Source organism: Schistocerca piceifrons, chromosome 10 (genome assembly GCF_021461385.2).
Source record: "Schistocerca piceifrons isolate TAMUIC-IGC-003096 chromosome 10, iqSchPice1.1, whole genome shotgun sequence".
In the NCBI taxonomy this organism is placed as follows: domain Eukaryota; kingdom Metazoa; phylum Arthropoda; class Insecta; order Orthoptera; family Acrididae; genus Schistocerca; species Schistocerca piceifrons.
This window is the reverse complement of record NC_060147.1, coordinates 115,114,701-115,137,616: the sequence shown is the minus strand read 5'-3', so window position 1 is coordinate 115,137,616 and position 22,916 is coordinate 115,114,701. Positions and strand designations below refer to the sequence as shown.

General features: G+C 39.4%; 1 protein-coding gene across 2 annotated transcripts in view; it reads right to left on the bottom strand.

Moving 5' to 3' along the window:
- Window positions 1-417: 417 nt before the first annotated feature.
- Window positions 418-22,916, bottom strand: part of LOC124719068 (methionyl-tRNA formyltransferase, mitochondrial) — a 58,328-nt gene continuing 35,829 nt past the window's right edge. Inside the window, exons 4-6 of one of the 2 annotated variants that reach the window (XM_047244748.1) lie at window positions 18,761-18,939; window positions 9,499-9,979; window positions 418-573 (exon numbers count right to left, since the gene is read on the bottom strand). In XM_047244748.1, coding sequence (XP_047100704.1) covers window positions 9,531-9,979; window positions 18,761-18,939 — 628 coding nt within the window. In that variant the 3' untranslated portion in view covers window positions 418-573; window positions 9,499-9,530. The remainder of the gene's footprint in view (window positions 574-9,498; window positions 9,980-18,760; window positions 18,940-22,916) is intronic. The other variant, XM_047244749.1, reaches the window with a different exon arrangement.

Here is a 22,916-nt window from a genome sequence, read left to right as displayed (position 1 = left end):
TTACCTTTGGAACAACCAGAGTGTCTAGTGTCAACTACCCAAACCTAAGCTAACCTAACCTCAGGTAGGACTTCTGAATTTTAACTATCACACTCCATAACTGAGCCACACAAAAGCTCTGAGGATACAGAATTTTTTTAATTGAAAAAGTGGATTACAGAGCTGCAGAGAAAATTATAGACCTTATTCTTTAGTCGCAGTCATCAAAAATAAAAAAATAAAGGAGTAGGGGAAATGATCTTTGGGATACTACAGTAGACAGGTGACTGTGGGATATTATTATTTTGGTTTTATAATTGTGGGTCAAATTTCAGGCACAGTGATGAGCATTTAATCCTAAGTATTTAGTTATGACATTCATTTTAAAATTTAAATTTGTGCTATAGGTTAGGAACTAATAAAAATTACAACAAAAAATTTTGTCAAAAGTATTTATTGCTAAAAAACTGTATAACCAGCTGAATGACTAGAAATGTACAGTTTGTGAGTGCATAACTCACACAGTCATCTTACATTCTCTTCTCAAAGTTTTATCACAAACCAGCTTATTTCTTCACCTGAGACTCCAGCATTCTGAAAGAAACACCAGTCTTATTAAAACAGATGACAGTTTTTTACCTATTCTTCATTGCTATACATGTATGCAATATCTCCTTTTTAGTTAAGTGATTTCAAAAATACTGCCCTTTCAAAGGAACCATCCTGGCATTTGCTTAAGCAATTAAGGGAAATCATGGAAAACCTGAATCAGAATGGCCAGTGCTGGTTTGAACCATTGTCCTCCCGAATGCAAGTCCCGCGTGCTAACCACTGTGCCACCTTCGCTCAGTGCAATGGCAATGGGGTACAGAGGTTGAGTAGTTCCTCATAAGCCATATATTCTGTAGGCAAAGCTAAGCGATACTCGAGGTGTTAAAGAGTGATGCCACTGGAAAGAGGATGACTGGAGACAAGTGATATGGAGTGATCAATCACGAGCATAGTCACTGCCAGACACTACGATGACAGACACATCACCGTAGACATGCCCTGAAGAATTCCATTTGCCACCGATGCAGCATGCTTACTTATATCAGCGAGTAGGGCCACTCAGAGCAGTCTGCAATCATCATCGAAGATGACAGCATCTCACTACAATGACGTAGCAAAGTTCGCAGTCAATTGTACTTTGAGAGAAGAGGCTTATCTTCTAGTGAATCAAGTGATATGTTAGTGGTCAGTGACAGTAAGAAATACACATGACATTCCTTTACTGCATCTTGTTCAAGTTATACAGGGTGGCACACGAAATGTTTTACCATTTTGTTTTTGAATATAAACTTTATTGTCAATACAATCTGAAAGGAACATATACTACAATGAGGAGCCGTCCATGGAGATTTGTTCTAACTCAGCACATGCTCAATATGTCCACCATTTCGTTTCCTAACTTCATTCAAACGAACACAAGTTAGTGATTAACCCACGGCAGATGTCTTCCGTAATTTCACTGCAAGCTTGAAGAATAAGTCTTCTGAGCTCCATTAAATCACGTGGACGTTTCGGGAATTTTTTCCTTTAGGTACCCCCAAAGAAAAAAAGTCACATGGATTGAGGTCTGGACTATTGGGGGGACAATTTTGTCGGTCATTGAAGTGACCTGGAAACCTGAGTGAAATGATTCGCACGTCGAAATGCTCGTGTAAAAACTCCAACACAGTGTTTGCAGTATGTGGCCCTTGCATGAACCACTGCGTGTTGAAGGGCAAGGCAGTAGCAAGAAGCTGTGGAATGAAGCTATTGCAAAGCATGCTCAAATAACGGTCGCATTTCAGTTTCTTCAAAGAAAAAAGGTCCAATAAGTCCGTGACTGGAAATTGCTGCCCACGCTGTAATCCTCGGAGCATAATGTTGTCGTTCACGAAGCACTTGTGGGTTTTCAGTGGCCCAAAAGCGTACATTTTGTTTGTTAACCACACTGTATAAATGAAAATGCGCCTCGTCTGAAAACGAAACGTTGTTGAGAGTTTCTTCCCTATCCTTCCGCCCACTGAGCAAACAGTAGTCTCTGCTGCTTGTGTTCTTCAGTGAGCTTCTGTGCACAGGTCATCTTGTACGGGTACATATGGAGGTCACTTTTAAGAATGCATTTTGATATTCCCAGTTGAACTGCTGCCTTTCTACATGATTTCCCGGGACTTCTCTGTACAGCAACTCGTACCGCTTCAATATTCTCCGGCGAACAAACAGGCTTAGGCCGAGGTTGCTTCGCTTCCAATACTGTTCCTTGCTGTGCAAATTTATCGTACAACCTGTGGATGATCTTCTTGCAAGAGACCCATCATATGTTAAACTGTTATCGAAAACACCTCTGAGTCACAACAAGGCTTTTCGTTTTGTGAAAAAGTAACACAATTGCCGATCGTTGCTGTGTCGTCAGTCTTCCATTGTCAGCAATTGCTGCTTACTAGTCTCCTAGCGGCAGTATCGTGAATTAAACATCATTTTGTAACTCATTTGTTTTTCCAAGCTCTGCTGGTACTGCTGTAGAGATCCCGGCGGGATATCTAATGTGCGTCATAAATTGTGAAAGAAACAATTGGTAACACATTTTGTGTGCCACCCTGTAATAAAGTGATCTACGAGGTGCATTCAATACGTAATGCAACACAGTTTTTTTTCTGAAAGCATGTTAGTTTTATTCAGGATTACAATACACCACATTCTCCCTGACTCTTTTGGCTAAAATCCCTATTTTTCAACATAATCTCCGTTCAATGTGAGGGCCTTATGCCACCTTACTGAGAGGGCATGCATGCATGGTACCATTCCACTGGTTGATGTCAGAGACAATGTCTTTCTGCATCAATATTCTCCCCATCATCCACATACTGCTTCCTGTGGAGTGCATTCTTCATTCGAAATGCGTGAGACCCGGGCTGTAGGGTGCATGAGGAAGGACAGTCCAATGAAGCTTTGTGAGCTCCTCTTGGGTATGCAGACTTGTGTGAGGCCTTGCGTTGTCAAGCAGGAGGAGAAGTTCGTTTGCATTTTCATGGTGATGAACATGCTGAAGTCATTTCTTCAATTTTCTGCAGTGTTGACCATTGCTCCATGAGGGAAGACATCAAACAGAATAACCCCTTCACAGTCCCAGAAGATCATTGCCAAGACTTTACCAGGTGAGGGTGTATCTTTGAACTACCTCCTTTGGAGGAGAGGTGGTGTGACGCCACCCCACGGTTTGCCATTTTGTTTCTTGTTCAGAGTGATGAACCCATGTTTGGCCACCAGCGACAATGTTCACCAAAAATTGTCAGCCCCGTGTAACATACAAGCAATTTCACACAGACGGTCTTGATTACTCTTGTGGTCTTCTGTTAGACGGCAAGGAACACAGAGGGCACACACCCCAACTGATGGAAGAGTGTGTCGGCACTACCAACAGAGACATCCATCTGTGCAGTGAGGTGTCTGATTTTGATCTGTCAATCACCTCAAATGAGAGTGTCCGTGCATTCCAACATTGCAGGATTCACAGCTACAGGCAGCCAGCAGGCATCCAGAAGATCAGACATGTTTGTGCAACCTCTCTGTGTTGATGACAAATGCCTCGCCCAACGGCTCACAGTGCTTTTGTTTACTGCCATGTCTCCATAGACATCCTTCAAACACCTATGAATATCTATGATACTCTGGTTTTCTGACAAAAGAAACTCTTTGCTTGGAATGCACCTCTCTTACAGATGCCATTTTGAAGGCTACATATAACACCGCCACCGACTGGAACTGCATGAAACTACAGGGGCCGAAGCAGGAATAGCCACAATGTCCCACAGCAAATTCCACATTTTTCCAACCAAAACTGGCTGAGAAAAAAATCTATTGCATTACTTACTGAATGCCTATCATTACATTGTGCATATTGTAGTACCAACACAGCCTCCTTCAGAAGTAAATATAAGAACCCACCACTGTGCCAACAAGTGTTATTTCATCCAGCACAGCACTTTGTGTCACATACGTGTGGCAAGGTATATTTGCATGAATTTATGAACCCTAGAGGAGTAAGGGTGAACGATGCATAAGAAAGAGTGTTAACCACATTGAATTGTCAACAGACAGACGGCATGAGTAGGACACAATGGCTCATATCTGAACAAGAAATTGGTTCTGGACATGTACAGGGGGTATCACAAAGAATCATCCAATTTTGCAAGTCTATGTTTTTGAAAAAGTTTTTTTTGTACCTTTTCATAGGTGTTCAAAATAGCCCCCTTGAGACGCACAGCATATGTCAATGCGATATTCAATTGAGCATGTCTTGATTACAGCTTCCACAGCTGCTGTTATGCTATGTCTCAGTTCATTCACTGTTGTTGAAAATGGAGGCACATAAACAGTCTTTTATAACTCTCACAAGAAATAATCGCATACAGTTAGTCTGGTGACCTTGGAGGCTAGTAATGTAAGCCTGAATAACTTGGTCCAGTGTGACCAATCCATTGTTCAGTAATCATAGGCCCCTCTATGATACCTGGTGATCATGTGGATACTGGGTAACTATCATTACAGTGGAACTCTGATTTTCATTTCTTGCAATTCTGTGCCACAAATTCATAGCTCCTGTGCAAGACCCCTAAGGTCAATGCTAAAAATTCCAAGATTTTATTTACATTTCTTCCTAGTAAGTAGGGTTTACTTAAATTTTATGTTCTTACTCAATGTATCAATTGACTTCATCCTATTTTCTTCTTATTGACATTTGATGTGACAGAACAAGTTAAAAGTGCCACAAAAGACAGACAGTTCGCACTGTGAGTGGCGGTGGAGTTAAGGGAATATTTCAGGCCATTGCAAAGAGGGGAGACATGAGAGAGGAAATGCTAATGTAATCCACAACTTCAAAGATGTAGCTTCACCATGCAATTATGATACAATGACTACTAAGTTACGGCAGCAATGGAAAAACAGGACGGTCAATGCAAAGTGTTCTGAACTCAGTCAATCTGTGACAAAGAGGCCCTGTTGCCAACTTTTCTTGTGCCACTTATAACTCAGTCTTGTCTTTTTGCATGTCTTTCCAGTGTATTGTATTCAGCAATAATATAGACTGTCAACATTTTAAATTCAAACACTGAGTCTTGAAGAATACGCTCAGTTATAATCAAGGAAACATCGGCCATTTTCATTTTCATCTAGTGAGCTCTTATTGGCTTGCAACTTGTTACATCACCCACCAGCCAGTGCAGCCACCACACCATAGTTTGTTTAACTCGCTACATAACAAATTTACAGACCTTAGCCAACGAAACATTCAAAATTCCTACAGTGCTGGATTTGCTGGATTATAAACATGCACAGAAGCTATAAACTGAAGTTGGTAGGAGAATTTCATTCTTCTCCTCCTAGCAATTGTACCAACACTCATAACATCAAGTGACATAACCGAATCGCAAAACCCATAAACAAACAAGAAAGAAAATTCAAAATTTTGTCATATAATATGACATACTAGGGAAAAAAGTGAGTTTTGCCACTAGTAATATTGTAGGATACGTAATTGAAAAGACTTATCACTTTGATAATGACGTATGGGGTTATGGAGTCATTTTCCAACACGCTACTACCACAAATTATACCTTAAAACACACAGTTTTGAGTGTTCTTTCACTTTCTGATCATCCCGAAAATAGTGAAAATTTATAGCCTACACAGTGAAATAATCTAAAAACTGTGAAATACGGTGAAAACTGCCAGATTACGACATTTCAGATATTTATATTCCACCTGCAGCCAATAGCTGTATAAGATGATGATGTCACACTAATGCAGTGGCTTCTCAGGGATATGGATCAACTATGTTTCACACTACTTTTTGCAGGGACTGACATAATCATGATGTAGTGGCACAGTGAAGGCAATCAGAAACGAGGTTATTGATTTGTCAATCATTACGGCACTGTATATGTTAGCAACTGGAGAATCTCAGCTGTAGTGAGAACTCTTTACAGGAATTTGATTGTGGTTGCACAAAGTGTAAATATCTGTGACAAGGAAGAGTATGAATGTTATTCCTCATCGTTTCACTTGCAGCAATATAAGCTGTCCTCTTATATTTCTGCCTAATCACACACTCAGAAATCACTACATATTGAGAAATGGACAGCCAAATGTTTCTTTCATCCTTTGTTCTCTGATCAGATGGCTTGCAACTTGTTACATCACCCACCAGCCAGTGCAGCCACCACACCATAGTTTGTTTAACTCGCTACATAACAAATTTACAGACCTTAGCCAACGAAACATTCAAAATTCCTACAGTGCTGGATTTGCTGGATTGTAAACATGCACAGAAGCTATAAACTGAAGTTGGTAGGAGAATTTCATTCTTCTCCTCCTAGCAATTGTACCAACACTCATAACATCAAGTGACATAACCGAATCGCAAAACCCATAAACAAACAAGAAAGAAAATTCAAAATTTTGTCATATAATATGACATACTAGGGAAAAAAGTGAGTTTTGCCACTAGTAATATTGTAGGATACGTAATTGAAAAGACTTATCACTTTGATAATGACGTATGGGGTTATGGAGTCATTTTCCAACACGCTACTACCACAAATTATACCTTAAAACACACAGTTTTGAGTGTTCTTTCACTTTCTGATCATCCCGAAAATAATGAAAATTTATAGCCTACACAGTGAAATAATCTAAAAACTGTGAAATACGGTGAAAACTGCCAGATTACGACATTTCAGATATTTATATTCCACCTGCAGCCAATAGCTGTATAAGATGATGATGTCACACTAATGCAGTGGCTTCTCAGGGATATGGATCAACTATGTTTCACACTACTTTTTGCAGGGACTGACATAATCATGATGTAGTGGCACAGTGAAGGCAATCAGAAACGAGGTTATTGATTTGTCAATCATTACGGCACTGTATATGTTAGCAACTGGAGAATCTCAGCTGTAGTGAGAACTCTTTACAGGAATTTGATTGTGGTTGCACAAAGTGTAAATATCTGTGACAAGGAAGAGTATGAATGTTATTCCTCATCGTTTCACTTGCAGCAATATAAGCTGTCCTCTTATATTTCTGCCTAATCACACACTCAGAAATCACTACATATTGAGAAATGGACAGCCAAATGTTTCTTTCATCCTTTGTTCTCTGATCAGATGGAAATGTTAAATAAGATTGAATATTGCAGAACATACCTGTATTAGATTCATAACTAAGTCCCAGAATGTGTTAACAATGCTAAGATGTTAGTATGTAGCAGGATGCAAACCTACTAGCTTTAACTCAGTAAACCACAATGTTATTCATTTCGCTACAGATTATCGAATAAGTTTTTTCAATCGTCTTGGTTATGATAATATTTTTTGAAGCCTTATATCTTTGATGCTTTAGTAACCAACATTTAATAAGGTCAACGTGTTTGTGATATATTTTCAATGTGCTGCTGCTTTGAAAAGGCATATTGTGACGCCCCCCCCCCCCCCCCCCACACACACACACTGCAGAGGAAATGAATAATCAAAAAGCACATGGTTCACACTGGGGTCATTCACATGTGCTCATAAAAATCAATAGTTGACAGACCACTGTTGATGTCACAACTGCAAAAAGTCTTCTTGACCCTCTAGCATATAGACTGATAAACAGCAAGTTCACTTGGCAACTTGTTCAAAAGTAGGGCTGGTGTGATCAGTATGTAGCAAATGGACTGACCACAGTTTTCACTTAGGTTTAATTTAGATAGTTATACATTGTACACCCCTCACTACCAAGCATTAATTTTACTTACAGTAGTTCTGTTCGCAGCACGTGGACAGGATCTGGAATGTATCATGCCTCTACCAACTGCAGCCAATGTTGGCTATTCCATCTGCTATGTGCAGCATCACAATTAATACGACATGTTCGGTGAACAATTGTGCAATGGCTTGCTTATCTTTGTTGCAGTCCTCAATGATGTTTAATATGATGTGATGGCAGACACATTGTTATGCGTGTAATCGATTACTGGGACAGAGAAACACTGAAATCACAGCAGGCTTAACTTTACTTCACATTCATTGGTATACATAAGTAACACATGTGAAAGAAAACTTGCATGTATATATGTGCTTTCGCGAAACCTGCTGTGTTTACACTACAGCAAACGACGAGTTCAAAGTGCAAATGCCGCATGTTGGCAATACTGCGGAATGCTCCACTATGACTGCTCAGCACAGTGAACAAGGAAACATACAGTAGAGGTCACTGTGCTCACATCATCAGGGTACGCTGCACTGCCGCTGGCTACGCAAGGAAAACGCATCTCCATATTTTAGATTCAGATACCTTTCACTTTAATTCACAGTTTTCAGTTTTTCACCATGTTCATCAATTTCTTTTTTTTTCTGGGCGAGTACAAAGAAAACATCTCTCAAAAGCGCATGTTTTGATGTATTATTTGTGGTGATGGCATGTCGGAAAATGGCTCGATTATCTTGTGCCCAGATACTAATTTCAATTTCTTGACAAGTTTTTACTTGCTGTGACAAATCTGTGATTTTTTACTAACTGATGAAATTCATTACAGCTAAACTATTGTATAAACATTGCATTGTACATTTAATTTCCTTTGCTTATAAAGATTTTATACGATGTACTGGAGAGGATTCCGAGTTTTAACCATATGTGTCAATTACATACGTTTTTGCTCATATTTTCGGGATTTTAATGTTTTCCTCGATTCTGCATTTACCTCCATTTTGTATTTTTCACTTCAAGATTGCACAAAAATGTAAAATAGGGGTTTCACTGTATAGAGCTCATGAAGGATGCAAAAAATCAGTGTCCTCTATACTGAATCTTCTTTTCTGCTTCTCCTGGCTCAAAACCAGGTGCAAGTCTATCTACTGGACACCACTTTGGCGACTTGTATGTCCCTAACCTAACCCAGTTATCCAATCGGGGAAATAGGACGTATGGTATAACATGGAATCCAAACCATAAATCCCTCCCGGCAATCCCTCACGTCACTAAGAGGGGAAGGCAACCGTAAATGCAAAATGAAAATTTTTGTGGTCCAACAGATTCATTCCTGTGACCTCTTAGTTTCCAAGTATGAGTTTTACCACTAAATTACTAGACCTGCAAGTATAATGGTGACTACCTGGTATCCTTGTGCTTGCCTTTTATCACAGAGGGGCCTGAAGTTGGTGCAAAGAAAAACTGACCGCAAAGAAAATAAGACCTATTAATACAGCTGAAAATGTCATCCCTACTACACAAAGAATGGTGGATTTTGTTTTTTGAGAATTCATGCAACAAGTGCTTCAGGAAAATTTAACAGGACAAATCTCTTGTGATAAGTTTCTTGGCTGTAGCTCAATATGGGATGCAAAATTTGGTGAAGATAGCTGAAAACTGATGCACAAATGAGGATCCTGCCTCAGGGTATGGAGAAAGGTTGAATAAATCACTTCAGACAGAAGACAGTACACTTACACAAATAATACGTATTCCATTTCGCCCAGCGGTCATGTGAGCATCCAATCATCCAAAGGCACTTTTGACAGGAAACCATTATAGAAGTCAATTGCTGACATGGGCTTTTTCCCAATGATGGTGACTTTTGCAAAGGCCAGCCAGCTGCCATCCGCACACATCACCCTCAGCCTGGCACCGGCCCTGTGGATGCGGACCATTCCTGGAGTGGATTGCTCCCCCATAAAACTCTCTGTCGACAGTGCTCTACGTGGAGTCCTCGAGGAGGCCGCATCGCCGCCCCGGATGGCAGTCGCAGGAAGCGAGGAGAGGTGCGAGACGGGAGAGGGCGCTGACGGGGGTGCGTCGGGCTGCGCCAGCCGGACTGCCGTGCCGTGCCAGTTCGAGGTGACGTGGCCGAGGGCACGGCACAGGTTGTAGACGTCGGCAGCTGCCATCTTGTGCCAGTCCACGCAGTACAGGGCTGGGGTCACCTTAGGAGCTGCAGAGCGAATAAGAATATGGTGTGAGGGGGAAACAGAATAGTAGTTCTGACACAAAATTATGCAATGTAGAGCATTTATCCTGACTCATTAATTAACCCTTTGCAAGAGTTGACAATTGTGCCTCTGGTGCTGGACTGTACTATCTCCTGCCATGTCCCAGATGCTCAAAACATTGCTGACCAAGAAAATTGGAACACTATGATGGCGGCATGCAACAAACACCAAAATGGCATGAAAAATACTACATGCTTGGACATGCAAATGATTAGTATTTTAGCACAGTTGCACAAAACTGTTGCACAATGTAAAGTCACTGGCACATAGACTGTGCATTCGAGCAATGAGCGTGGTGAGTTTCTGATGTCATAGCATGGAAAAAGCACGTTGGGAATCTTTCGGAATGGGCAGAGCAGTATCTAGCACGGTAGATATTCTGAATGTGTGTTTCAACATTGTCCAATGAGGCGGAAGGACGCTACCTATGTCAACACACATGCTATCTCTCCTCAGTACAGATTCACAAGACACCATATTGGCTTTCAGTTGAAGCCTATATGTATATATGCAATTTCTAAGCATTAAAAAATTGATGATCTCTTGAAAACCGGTCATTAATTATACGATTTGTTGTAAGGAAATGATGGGAAACATTATATCAGTGGTTAAAAAATTTATTGTAACTTGTGTGTTATGAAAGTATGCCATTTCAACGCATAGGAGGATGCATAAGAAATGCAATGTTCTTGATGATATTTGTTATAATTAAATGTCAGTTAATAAATATCTATGATTAAAGCTTTCAGTAGACAGTAAGATGCAAAGTATGGCCATCCAATGGTTGTTGTCAGTATAGCACAATGAGTAGCATCACATAATGGTAAGGTAGCGAATGATGTGTTGCTGGTTCGCACCACATTACAGCCAAATATTTTAATCATTGGCCTTCAGAATTTCTCCTAGGCTCTGATACTTTCTTGTTAGTTTAGTAAAAGTATAATCTATAATATTCAGTGCTATGTAGATATAAGTGCACTCTCCCTGTGGAGCAAGTTTGTGCGATTGGCTTAATCTACAAAACAGCTTGCACTATTTGCAATAAGATATTTTGGACTTTCTTGTTTTAAGTTACTTATTTCACATGTTGTAAAGACTGTGCTACTGCACAGGAACAATCATCAAGCAAGAATTTGTTTCGTGCTATTTGTAATACAACTTTTATAACCCGATTCCCTTAGTGACTGGACATGGTATTTTTATTTTGCTTTATAACATGTCCACAGATCTTGAAGTTTTTATTTATATATACTATAGACAAAACAGGGGCAACGGCCTTGCTGCAGTGGATACACCGGTTCCCGTGCGGTCACCGAAGTTAAGCGCTGTCGGGCGTGGCCGGCACTTGGATGGGTGACCATCCAGCCGCCATGTGCTGTTGCCATTTTTCGGGGTGCACTCAGCCTCGTGATGCCAATTGAGGAGTTACTCGACCGAATAGTAGCGGCTCAGGTCAAATAAAACCATCATAACGACCAGGAGAGCGGTGTGCTGACCGCACGCCCCTCCTATCCGCATCCTCCACTGAGGATGACACGGCGGTCGGATGGTCCCGATGGGCCACTTGTGGCCTGAAGACGGAGTGCTTTTTTTTTATAGACAAAACAGAATAATTATCACATGGCCAAGAGAGCAAATGTGCATTTTAATAGAGCTAATGTATGAATTTAATGCCCGTGCATTTCATAAACAGTGGGATATGCCAGCCAGATACAGCTGACAACTGCTGCTGGAGCACACTGCAATTGTATATACCATGTTGAGGCACATGTACCATGTGCGCACGGGTCGCATCATTTCTGAACACTCAGAAGTACAATGAACTTGGAACACCCAATGTTGGTGTTCAAAAGCACAATCCATGTGCCCACGACAACCAAAGTTAAATCTCTGAAAACATCATGGAACAACGAGTGAGGAAAACTGGGAATTTAACCACTTGATGCCACTGGAAGCTTGAGAAGGTTCTATCAGTTCATATCAACACAAGTCCAAACATTAAAAAATTACCTCATTAATTCAAGTAAATAAAACCAGCAGAAATATGCTCCTGCTGCAGCACGAAAAAGGCAAATGTGCTCCTTTTTAAAATACTCTGACAGAAAACTGGGAAACCACCTGCCTCAATCCTCATCCGATCTCCTTCATCAAAAATTTTGGCATCCAAACATTTTCATGCTCTTTTAACTAAGAGCATTCAAAATTCTTTTCCCCAGTAGCTCTGTGTACCGAAGCCTTTATACTCAACACCCTCTCACATCCAATTTCTATCTATGTCTCTCTCTCACTTATTTACAGTATATCCCACTGACACTGTCTCCTCTCTCACTTACACCATTTTATTTTGTTTTTATATCCCGCTGCTACTGTCTTCACCATGCCTCGGCAGCTCAACACTTCTGGGGCTTCCAATGTATGTATGGTCTCCTCTCATCTTTGTTTTTTCCATTTCCACTGTCTCTTCTCTCTTTTGCTCCCACTGTTACATCTCCCTCCATCACCCTCACACGCCTCCCCCTCCCCCCCCTCCCTCCCTCCCTCCCTCCCTCCCTCCCTCCCTCCCTCCCTCTCTCTCTCTCTCGCTCTTCCACCGTCACTGTCTTTCTGCTACTCTCTTACAGCACAAATATGTTCACATGCCAAAATTTGTGGTGACGAAGGCAGGATGGGGAGCAAGGCAGCTGGTTCCCCACTTCCCTGTCAGAGTCTTTCAAAGAAAAATGTATTTGCCTTTTTTGGGCTCCGACAGGAGAATTTTTCCACCAGTTCCCTTCTTTTCCCTGCTACAGCAGGATGTGTCCGCTTATATAACAAAAATCTAGAGGTCAGTAAAATTTTGACAGTTTATTTATATATTTCGACACATTTCTATACTTTGACACATATAAATAACAAATATGATTAAGTATACATAAAACAAGGTTAACACAAAATGATTTGCTTTGCATTTTTTTCTGGATACTTTTTTCAGTGATCGCAATTCCCAGCTTATGATTTCCATCGTGTAAGAGTAAAAATGTTATCAGAAATAGGTTACTGAATTTTCAGTCTTTCCAGTTTTACATAATTTTTGGAAGTCTTTTACATTCTTTTCAGGCATGCTAAAACCCTTTTTAGCCCATTTTTTGCCACTGCAGTATCATTTCAGGCATAAATACATACCTGTGAAGTACCCATTAAACACAGATGGCATATCATTAAGTTATATTACTATGTTTGGTAAACTCAGAATCCTGGTGATGATCCTAGAATGCTTACCAGGTGTTCACATCATCATATTTATATCTCATACTGGACATCACCTGCATATTTTATGGGTGTACGTATTGTTAATTTCAACCTCTCGATTTCGGTAATGGATACTGATGTCAAAAAATGTTTCAAAGTTTCCCCACAATATCATCTTAAGACCATATGACAAAAATTTTGATGATCTGCCATTACATAGAAGTGAACATCCCCTCAATTGGTACTTTTCATACTCGAAAATCATGGTTTTTCAGAGTTTTCTCAGGGAGTGCCCATGAACAAATGGTGCTTTTGAAAGCTGCCTGAGATTCCCCCCTAGACCAGACCTAACGCAAAACAGCCAACCGATTTGCTCAATTTGTCCAGGCCGGAGGAAGTGTGTAGTGTTTAAATTCTGACCCTGTACTGTAGGGTAGCTACAGCATGCTTGTTATACCGATAGGTATACAAATGATCGCTAAGGACTATCCGATACATTTGATTCCTTTTCTCTGTGATCAATAGAAACTGAGATACGACCCAGTAAAATTGCATTTTTGAATGTGACGTTTTAAAACCTATTGGTACCGTGGATGGACTGATAAATGTGTTAATGAAGCTTACGTTTTACAATACAATATTGGAAACATTATGTGCCCAATATATATGAAAAACAATGTCTGACAACTGTACAACAGCCAGTACAACACTTCAAGCAGTCCTCACTCACTCAGTATTACTGACACAATAACACTGTGTCAATAAATTGTGCAAAAGTGTGAGGTTCATAACAGCACATTATTACTACGCAATATTTATGTTCAGAACCTGCCAGCCAGAACTCTGCTTTCACAGTGAAGTCCGATAACCTTTCTGTAAATATTTCAACAGGCTATGCGTTTTTTCATGATGCTGTAGATTTGTACATCAGAACAACTACTAATTACAAATTAAACAACTGCATAACTGATCTCGTATATCTGCTGTCTCCTGTGAATTTCTCCACTGTAACTACTGTTGCAAATGAAATAAAACAATTTAGCTGATTGGGAGCTAACATGACTCAATGTCTGTGCTGTGACAACTTTTGCACGAAAATTAAACGTGTATGATCACTGAACAACTGAAGCAATCTGATCTGTTAGTTCTGAGAATTGCTACAAGTAAAATAAACACTTCTGTTCGCTGTCAGGATATCATCATCTCCAGTTTCTTCTGCATTCATTAACAGTAAGGCATCAGAAACTACACTTCTTGAAGGTACCACATGGCGTTTTTATGAGGTTGATATATAAGTGTGTAGCATTTTTGTTTTGCATGTTGGTATTCTGGTTGCTATTGGTTTATTTGGTGATTGTCATTTATTGTTTGTAGTTCACTGTTGTTATTTGAGTTTACATATTGCCATTTCATCATATTGAGATAAGAGTGGAGCTGTGGACACTGGTAAATGGAGAGCCAAGTGGAGAAATTGGAACATTACCAACATATTCCTCTGTTGTGGAGTTCAACAGAGGGGTGGCAGCTGTGGAGGCAGCCAGACACATTTGTGCCATGAATGGGGATGCGACCTGTTAGAAACAGATTCATTTCAGCAGTTGCCAAAGAGCACCACCAGATAACAGGCGTCACCGCCCTTGCACAGCTACGGTGACACAGGGAGCCGATCTTACATCATGTCATAAAAGAAACAAGACATCAGAGGAGACTCCCAGAGTATCAGAATTTCGTGAACCATACTAACATGCATAATTCTGCTTATAGTGCAGCTTCGCGTGTCCAGATTCCCAATGAAGTAGGCCTCAACCTGATATTTAAGCTTTTGAGTGTGGTTTACGGAATGTTAATTTTCTTGGAGTACCAGTACTGTATTATCTCATGCCTGGTTCTTTATTATGGCATAATGCCACACGTGCTAGATGATGAGAACATGCACTTGAAATGCAGTGAACATTTGAAATTAGCCAATAGTGTGGAATTAAACACTTTGTTTCAAATAAGTTGACTGACTCATGGGAAAAGATTAACAAAAGCCAAATTTCTTTAGAAAACCGACAAAAATAACTTCATTATTATGCAAGGCAATTAATGTTTGACTATCAGAAAGGTGGAAATAAAATAAGATCTGAAACTAATAACATTTTAACCCTCCATAATTATGTCAATGTATTTTAATTCACTTGACAGCTCCTGGTCACAGAAATCCATTTTGTTTTCATTTGACATGAGAACAGTAAACGAGTAGGAAACACCAAAATCACTAAACATAAACTAGGGTCACATGGAGACTACCCTCCTCTCCCCACAACAACTCAGACTGCTCTACGCATCTGCCCTGAATCTTTGATATTATGGAACCCCCCCCCCGCCGTACCCCCCCCCCCTCCCCCCATCCCCAAAAGTTTGAGATTGTACACCAAAATTTTTTCAAAAAATGTTCATTTTGTAGTGCACATGCGACTGGTTTGACAACCAGCACCTGTTTTTTATATTTTTTCTTTAAAAAACAAACAAAAAAAACACCTCAACTCACAGTTAATACCAGATGCGATTATTTGCAACTGGGAGAACAAGAACTCTTCAGAAAATTTGCTCTCTTTATTGTCTATTAGCTAATAACTAGCTGCTTTGTGTGACATAAAATTAAATATAGGATACATAAAACAATAAATACAAGAGACAAGTAAGACAGTACACATTTCTTCACTCCTTCAGTCCTAGCATTTTTTCTTCTCCAATCTTGCTACAGCTTTACATGGCGTGCTTTCCTTTCTGCAAAAGACTCTGTTACCTCATTAAAGTTTGTCAAATGTTTTGCTACATGAAAAACTGAAATGTCGTTGTATAATACTGAAAAGCTGTTAATACAAACAGTACCCAAGACTGGAATGATTTCTCGATCTGATTACATCTATTTTTTCACTGTCTGCTAGATGAAATGAAATACGCCTGTCTAATATTGCAGCAATTGTAACACACACAAAATAAAAGAGGCTGTTTTAGCACAAATGGTCATTTTCATAGCATGACAGAATATAATTCACAAAGAAACCAATGTCAAATGCCTATTAGACCCACTAAAAGCAAAAAACTTTATGTTAGGAAATAGTTTCACATATAATTCATATGCTCCAGCTTCTGAAGCATGAGATCAAAAAGTAGAAGTATGAAATTTTTGTATAAATTTGGAATTGTCATATTCCTCCATAATTTCTTCTCCTTCCTCGTTCTAGCAAACAATCTTGTTATCACTAATTCTGTAACTATTCCTGTCAGTGTTAAGACTGATTCTATGGTTAACTTCACTAACCCTGCCACAATCACCGGTTTACTTATCCCATGCTTACTCTCCAGTTAGGCATTATTGCATGTTCGTAAAATGTGTTTTCCGTGCAACTGCCAGAATTGAAGTTAAGTGGCTGCTAGCTGGCGACTGTACAACTGGCCTTTACTAGTGTAACAATCTGGCCAAAACTTTTTTGTCAAACTTTCATTTTCTTGGATACAGCGAGAAGATAATACGTAATCTTTCTTATGTGTTATTCCTGTTTGTTGTTTTTTTTCCACTCTGGTAGTCTGAATCTATGGCTTTTGCTAGTAATTATAACAAAGCTGATCATTTGCAAGCCCAGTCAATTACATAACAAACAGCGATTGGCATTCACCCGTTCAGCTTTGTTCCGCTAGGCTCGTTTAGCCCCATCCCCTTTTTTCTGCAAGAAAGGTTATTTCTAGATGCAACTGGGATTCCTCTGACACAGACATCATTTACACTATGCATGCATTCAAAAATCAACTTATGATTCATTCAGAAATCAACTTAGAATGTGTTAAAAAATCAACAGGGATGTGTTTCAAAATCATACTAATAACTGATAGACCAACGTGTGCTGGATGCTAGGCACTTTGTGAAACAAGGTTTTTTTCCTCAAGAATATAAATTTTGTGCCCCCCCCCCCCCCTCACCTGAAATTGCCACCCAGGGCGGACACCCCACACTCGGGCACGCCAGTAAAATTTTTCCGGTTGGCATCTGGCTGCTTGCTGCTACTGCTTACACAGCTACAGCTAACAGCCTCACTTCTATAGCCAGAAGCGGGAGAAGATACTACTTATACGCGACTCAACTGTGCAGGTGCATGAGCCTGCCCGCAACTGCTTGAACGAATCTAATGTAAAAAGTTGTGACGCCACACTCATCAGTCGCAATTTGATGTTGTGAAGCACTATTTAGTCTTCCTAAAGCCTTTGACACATTTTGCTACTGGCAGATGCTTGTAACCCCATCAAATCAGACAGAAGTTGCTTCACATCTTGCAATGGTCAGTGTGCAGTCAAGTCCACTTAAAATGCAAGGTCTGCAATCATTTCTGGATGTTATAAATTTCATTGCAGCTCTCTTAAATACAATAATAGCAGGTTTCAAATTGAAAAACTGTTCCATGCATGCCCCTTGACTTAACGAATATACTTTGCAGTAATACATAAAGTCTCCATACTCTTCATTCAGTTGCATTGAAAACTGTTGCAACTGACAGTGGAATAATGTGTGCAACTTCTGGAATAATGTGTGCAACTTCAGAAGTTTTACTATTGATACCACCAATTTCTTCGAGTCTGCAAATTTAGCAGAAAATGATTCTTGATGTACAGAACAACAAATCCTGTGTGTAATTTTTTGCTCTAATCATTGTCAACTAAACCTTTAAACTCTTTTTGCATTGGTGTTTCATTGTAAATTTGCTGTAGCCTCCACATATGAGAGTAAAAATATATATTTGATATTCTCATCCCTCTCTTCTGTCATTCCCATTAATTTTTAAAGGCTTGTGATGATGGATCACTAGTGCACCTCTTTTTGTGCAAACAACCATTGGACGTGTGAACGTCTTTCATACTGTGAACAAACAACAAAAGCTAAACAGTACTAACACCACTACTTTGCTGAACTGAAGAGAGCGGTGTTGATGAAAAAAAGCTAAATGTAATGTTGTGCTGTACAGAGTCCTCCTGGGAAGGAACAAGCAAAGCTGGAACAGGATGGGCCTTGGTCCACACGCAGCCCATACACAATGCACGTGTGAAGTCTGACACACCATGAACGGCCCTAGTTTGGAATCCATGTTAAACTGTATGTCCCCTGTAACTGGCTATGTTAAGTCAGTTCTGAGATCAGATAAAGGCATATAATTGCCAATAGCATCATTCCAAATAAAGTAGTGCAGTGTTCAATTAAAACAGAGTTCACCTTAACGAGTATTATAGTTATTCTTATAACATTACATTCACTGCCTTTGCCAAGTCTCAGCCAAACTGTCACCTTCCCACCTGATGTAGACCTCAACAGCAGATCAATGAGTAACCATTACCTACACTGTGTGCATGTACGTCACAAACCACAACATCATTACGTCACTGGCTAAAGCCATCTTCCAGTGTCGGTCAGTTCAGCTGATTCATTTTAAAAAGAATTCAAGTCTCCTTTTGGGACTCACCATATGTCACCCCATCTTCCAGCTGTGGCAAGGCGTCATCCAGGGAGTGAGGCAGATGTCGTACAACTTCCAGGAGAGCTTCAGCGCCAAGCCGTGCGAGGCGGGTCTGGACGTCAGCTGCCGTTTCGTGGGGACCTATGGGGCAAGCCATCTGCTTCAGTACTGGGCCAACATCAAACCTACGAGCAGGAGGAACTCACAGCTACACTCTGGCCCCCACATGAATGTGCACTTGGCACAGGTATACATCTTACATCACTGGTTACGACAGTCACTGTCCAGAGCACAACAACACACAAAAAAAATAACTCAAGAGGTTTTTTAGAGAAAGAGAAAGAAAGAGAGAAAGAGAGAGAGAGAGAGAGAGAGAGAGAGAGAGAGAGGAGGAGGGAGGCGGGGTGGGAGTCTGGAATGTCACTACAAAATCTATGTAGATTAGAGGATATACTTGGTTTGTGTAAAAAATATGGGTTACAATTTTTTTTTTTTTTTTTAAATGTTGATGATTACTTTCAGTATGGCCCTACTACAACATGTCCAATAGGGACAAATAATTGAAATGAGTCTGTTTATTTAGTAATAAATGTGAGGATACTCAACTGTTTTTTAATTTCTAGTAGAGTCATAACTGTACCCTTTCCCTCTATATGCAGGACTTCAACATCTTTTACATATTTGTGCTTCTGTAATGTTTAACAAAGGAAGGCCCATGCCTATTTAATGACCAAAACACACAAAATAGCCATAACATTACACATTCATAAATTTGGAACAGGTGTTGTCAAGCAGATAGGAGTTCATTTTGTCTTTGAAGCTAATTTTATTATTAATTAAATTATTTACATCATTAGATAGTCAAAGATTTTTGTGTGCGATGAAATGAAATAAATTCCAACATCAACCACAATCAGGCACTGTAATGAATTGAGGTGCTGAAAACCGTAAGGCCATAAAGCACGCCATAATTGATTTTGAGATTTTTGTATGCATGCATTATTCCGACATCTGTTGATTTTATGGTGATTAATATGTAGGCCCAAAATTAACATACGAATGTTCATGAAAAACTGTCTCACTGATTTCTCACATATTCATTTCCATATGAGCCAAAAGCACGAAGCATAATTTTGTTGCTCTGCACTGCTCACCTGTTATCTATGGTTGGCAACATAATTTAGTATTTACATCATGTATGCAGTAGTAGTACTTCATAATCAGAGGCATAGCAGCAGTTTTATCTGAACCTCAAGCCGCAGAATGTTCTTCACAAAACTGATCGTAATAATGATCATGAAGTATTTGAATAAGTCATAATTGCATGTGTAGTGTATGTAGTATCAGTTCTTTATGTTCTGAGTCTAGTTTAACATTAATTAATTAATTTAAAAATATTAAAAGACTCTATTGTCACTAGCCCACATATGGAAATTTTGTGAATTTACATTAATAATAGATACAATCATAAATAATAATTAACAATATATAACATAAATAGGATACATTATATTTTCAGAAGAAATATAGGAAGCTGAAACTTGTTTTTTAACCAAGCCAGACCTACGAGATTGGTGGTTTGTCTACAAATTTGATTTTCACAAATACCTATTTTTCTCAAAACTCTGTTTCCATGCTTTGTGCTCTTATGGTTCACAGTGCTTCAATTCAATGGCAACAAGTGAAAATTTGTCCTGGACTGAGACTCGAACAAAGACGTCCCACTTCACACAAGTGATCACCTTTACTACTTCAGCTATCTGAGCATTGTCTTCATCCATCCCAAATTTCCACCTTGTCACACACTGTTTACACAGCTCATAGCAGTCCATCATTGTTTGCTGCATCACACTAAGATTCCTGTGTAAGAGTGCATCCGCACTGAAATTATCTTAATGGCCATCAAGCAGTACATATTTATACATATGTGGTGCCTGTTCTACACCACATATATAAATAGATTTTTATGGCTGAATACATCACTCCTTTCCGTGTCACATTAAGGCTGAGTGATGGATGGTGTTAGTCATTTCTCCTTCTATTATTACATTTATCAATACCACTGTTGTTTTCAAACTGTGCTCAACAGTTAACAACAAACTGCATAAGGCACTAAATACATTGAGATCCTGTTATCACTTGGCACAACTGTTTAACAAGCTGTCTACAAGAGGTTCCATGGCAGACACACACAATATCCTTAGTATGTCCTCAGTAACGAATTATCCCAGGTATGGTGCCACAAGACATTACTAGATGAAAATAGGTAAAGTATGCCAACTTTTTCTGATGTTCATCTCCAAAATCTGATATTATCTGTAACACAAAATTTTTATGAAAAGGCAAAAACACCACTCTGGCTGTACAAAGTTTTTATTAAAACCACGACCGGTTTCACACCAGTTTAGGCACATTCTCAGGTGAGCCAAACAGAGATTAGGAAGAAAGTATTTTGCAGTTTTTTCTTTTTACACTGACTTAGAAAAATATTGTTATATGGAGTAGAATGGTCCCATTCATTCTGTATATAACATTATTTTATGCTGTCCTGAAACCTGTCCCCATCCTTCACACCACTGATAAATAAAAACTGACTAGAAGTGTTTGTCAAATTTATAAAAAGGGGTGGGGGTCACTAAAACAACATAAATTGAGTATTTGGTGCAGATAGAATAAAATAAGCCCTGAAAACCATGTGAAAACGTATGTAAGCACCAATAAAAACATACCATATTGTCAGCTGGAGGCGATGTGGACATGGACATGAGGAACACTGAATTTGATTGAGCCTTATGCAAGGAGCCACAAGGAAAACTGCATTAGCAATGGTATCCAGAAACCCAGCAAGAAGGCGCTAGAGAAAGTGGAGCTAGTGCACCAAACAGTGAAGCATGAAAGAGAGGGAGGAGCTGTATACAAAAATAAATTACAATTTAAATATGCAAGTGATATAAAACATAGACGATGCATGGAAAGAAAAGCAATACAGTAAATCTCTTATGATGTACACTACTTAATACTTATACTGGATATTATTCCAAGCTGTCTGAAAACCAATGGAGAATTTATAAACAGTAAAAGGTTTTACAAATTGTGTGGAATAGTATCCATTATAAATATTAAGCAGTCTGTAATCATAAGGGATTTACTGTATTAAGTTTTCTTTCCATGAATCGTCCACGTTTTATATCACTTGCTGATTTAAACTGTAATTTACTTTTATGCTTGCCACCTGCCACTTTCATGCTTAACATTCGGAGCATTAGCCCCACACTCTCTACTGCCATCTTGCTGGGTTTTCGGGTACCGCAGCCAATGCAGTTTTCCTTGTGACTGCTTGCATAGGGCTCTAGCACATTCAATATTCCTTATGTCCACGCCCGCATCGCCTTCAGCTGATAACACAGTATTTTTTGATTGGTGTTTGTATACATTTTTGCGTGCTTTGCAGGGCTTATTTTATTCTCTCAGGACCAAACACTAATTTTATTTTGTTTTAGGGAAGCCCACCTTTTTATCAGTTTCATAAATGCTTCTAGCAGTCTGGTTTCAGCTGGCTGAGACTGTGTGTGTGTGTGTGTGTGTGTGTGTGTGTGTGTGTGTGTGTGTGATTATTTTTGACAAAGGCCTTGTTGGCTGAAAGCTTATTTCATGACAGTCTTTTTGTTGTGCCAATATGTGGCTCAGCATCTCCGCTACATGGTGAATAGCAACTATTCTTTTCATAATATCATCACATTCCATCCCAAATTATTTTCTAGTGCGTTTTAATTTATCAGTGGCATGAAGGATAGGGAGGGGCTTCAGGACAGCATAAAACAATTTTGTATACAAGATTTATGTAAGTGCCTAATGTACAGGACTATTCTACTCCATATAACAATATTACTAAGCCAGTGGAAAAAGAAAAAAAAAAGTAAAGTACTTTCTTTCGAATCCATCTTTAAATAACCTGAGGATGTGCCTAAATTTGCATGAAACCAGTCATAGTTTGAATAAAACTTCCTACAGGCAGAGCAGTTTTTGTTTTGCCTTCTTATAAAAATGTGGACATTTGACTACCGTTGCCTGCATTTCAAAACAATATGCGTGTAACAGGAAGTTAAAGAGCTAAGACATTTAAGACTTCCAGTTTTGGTTCTTATCAATGTAAACACCCAAG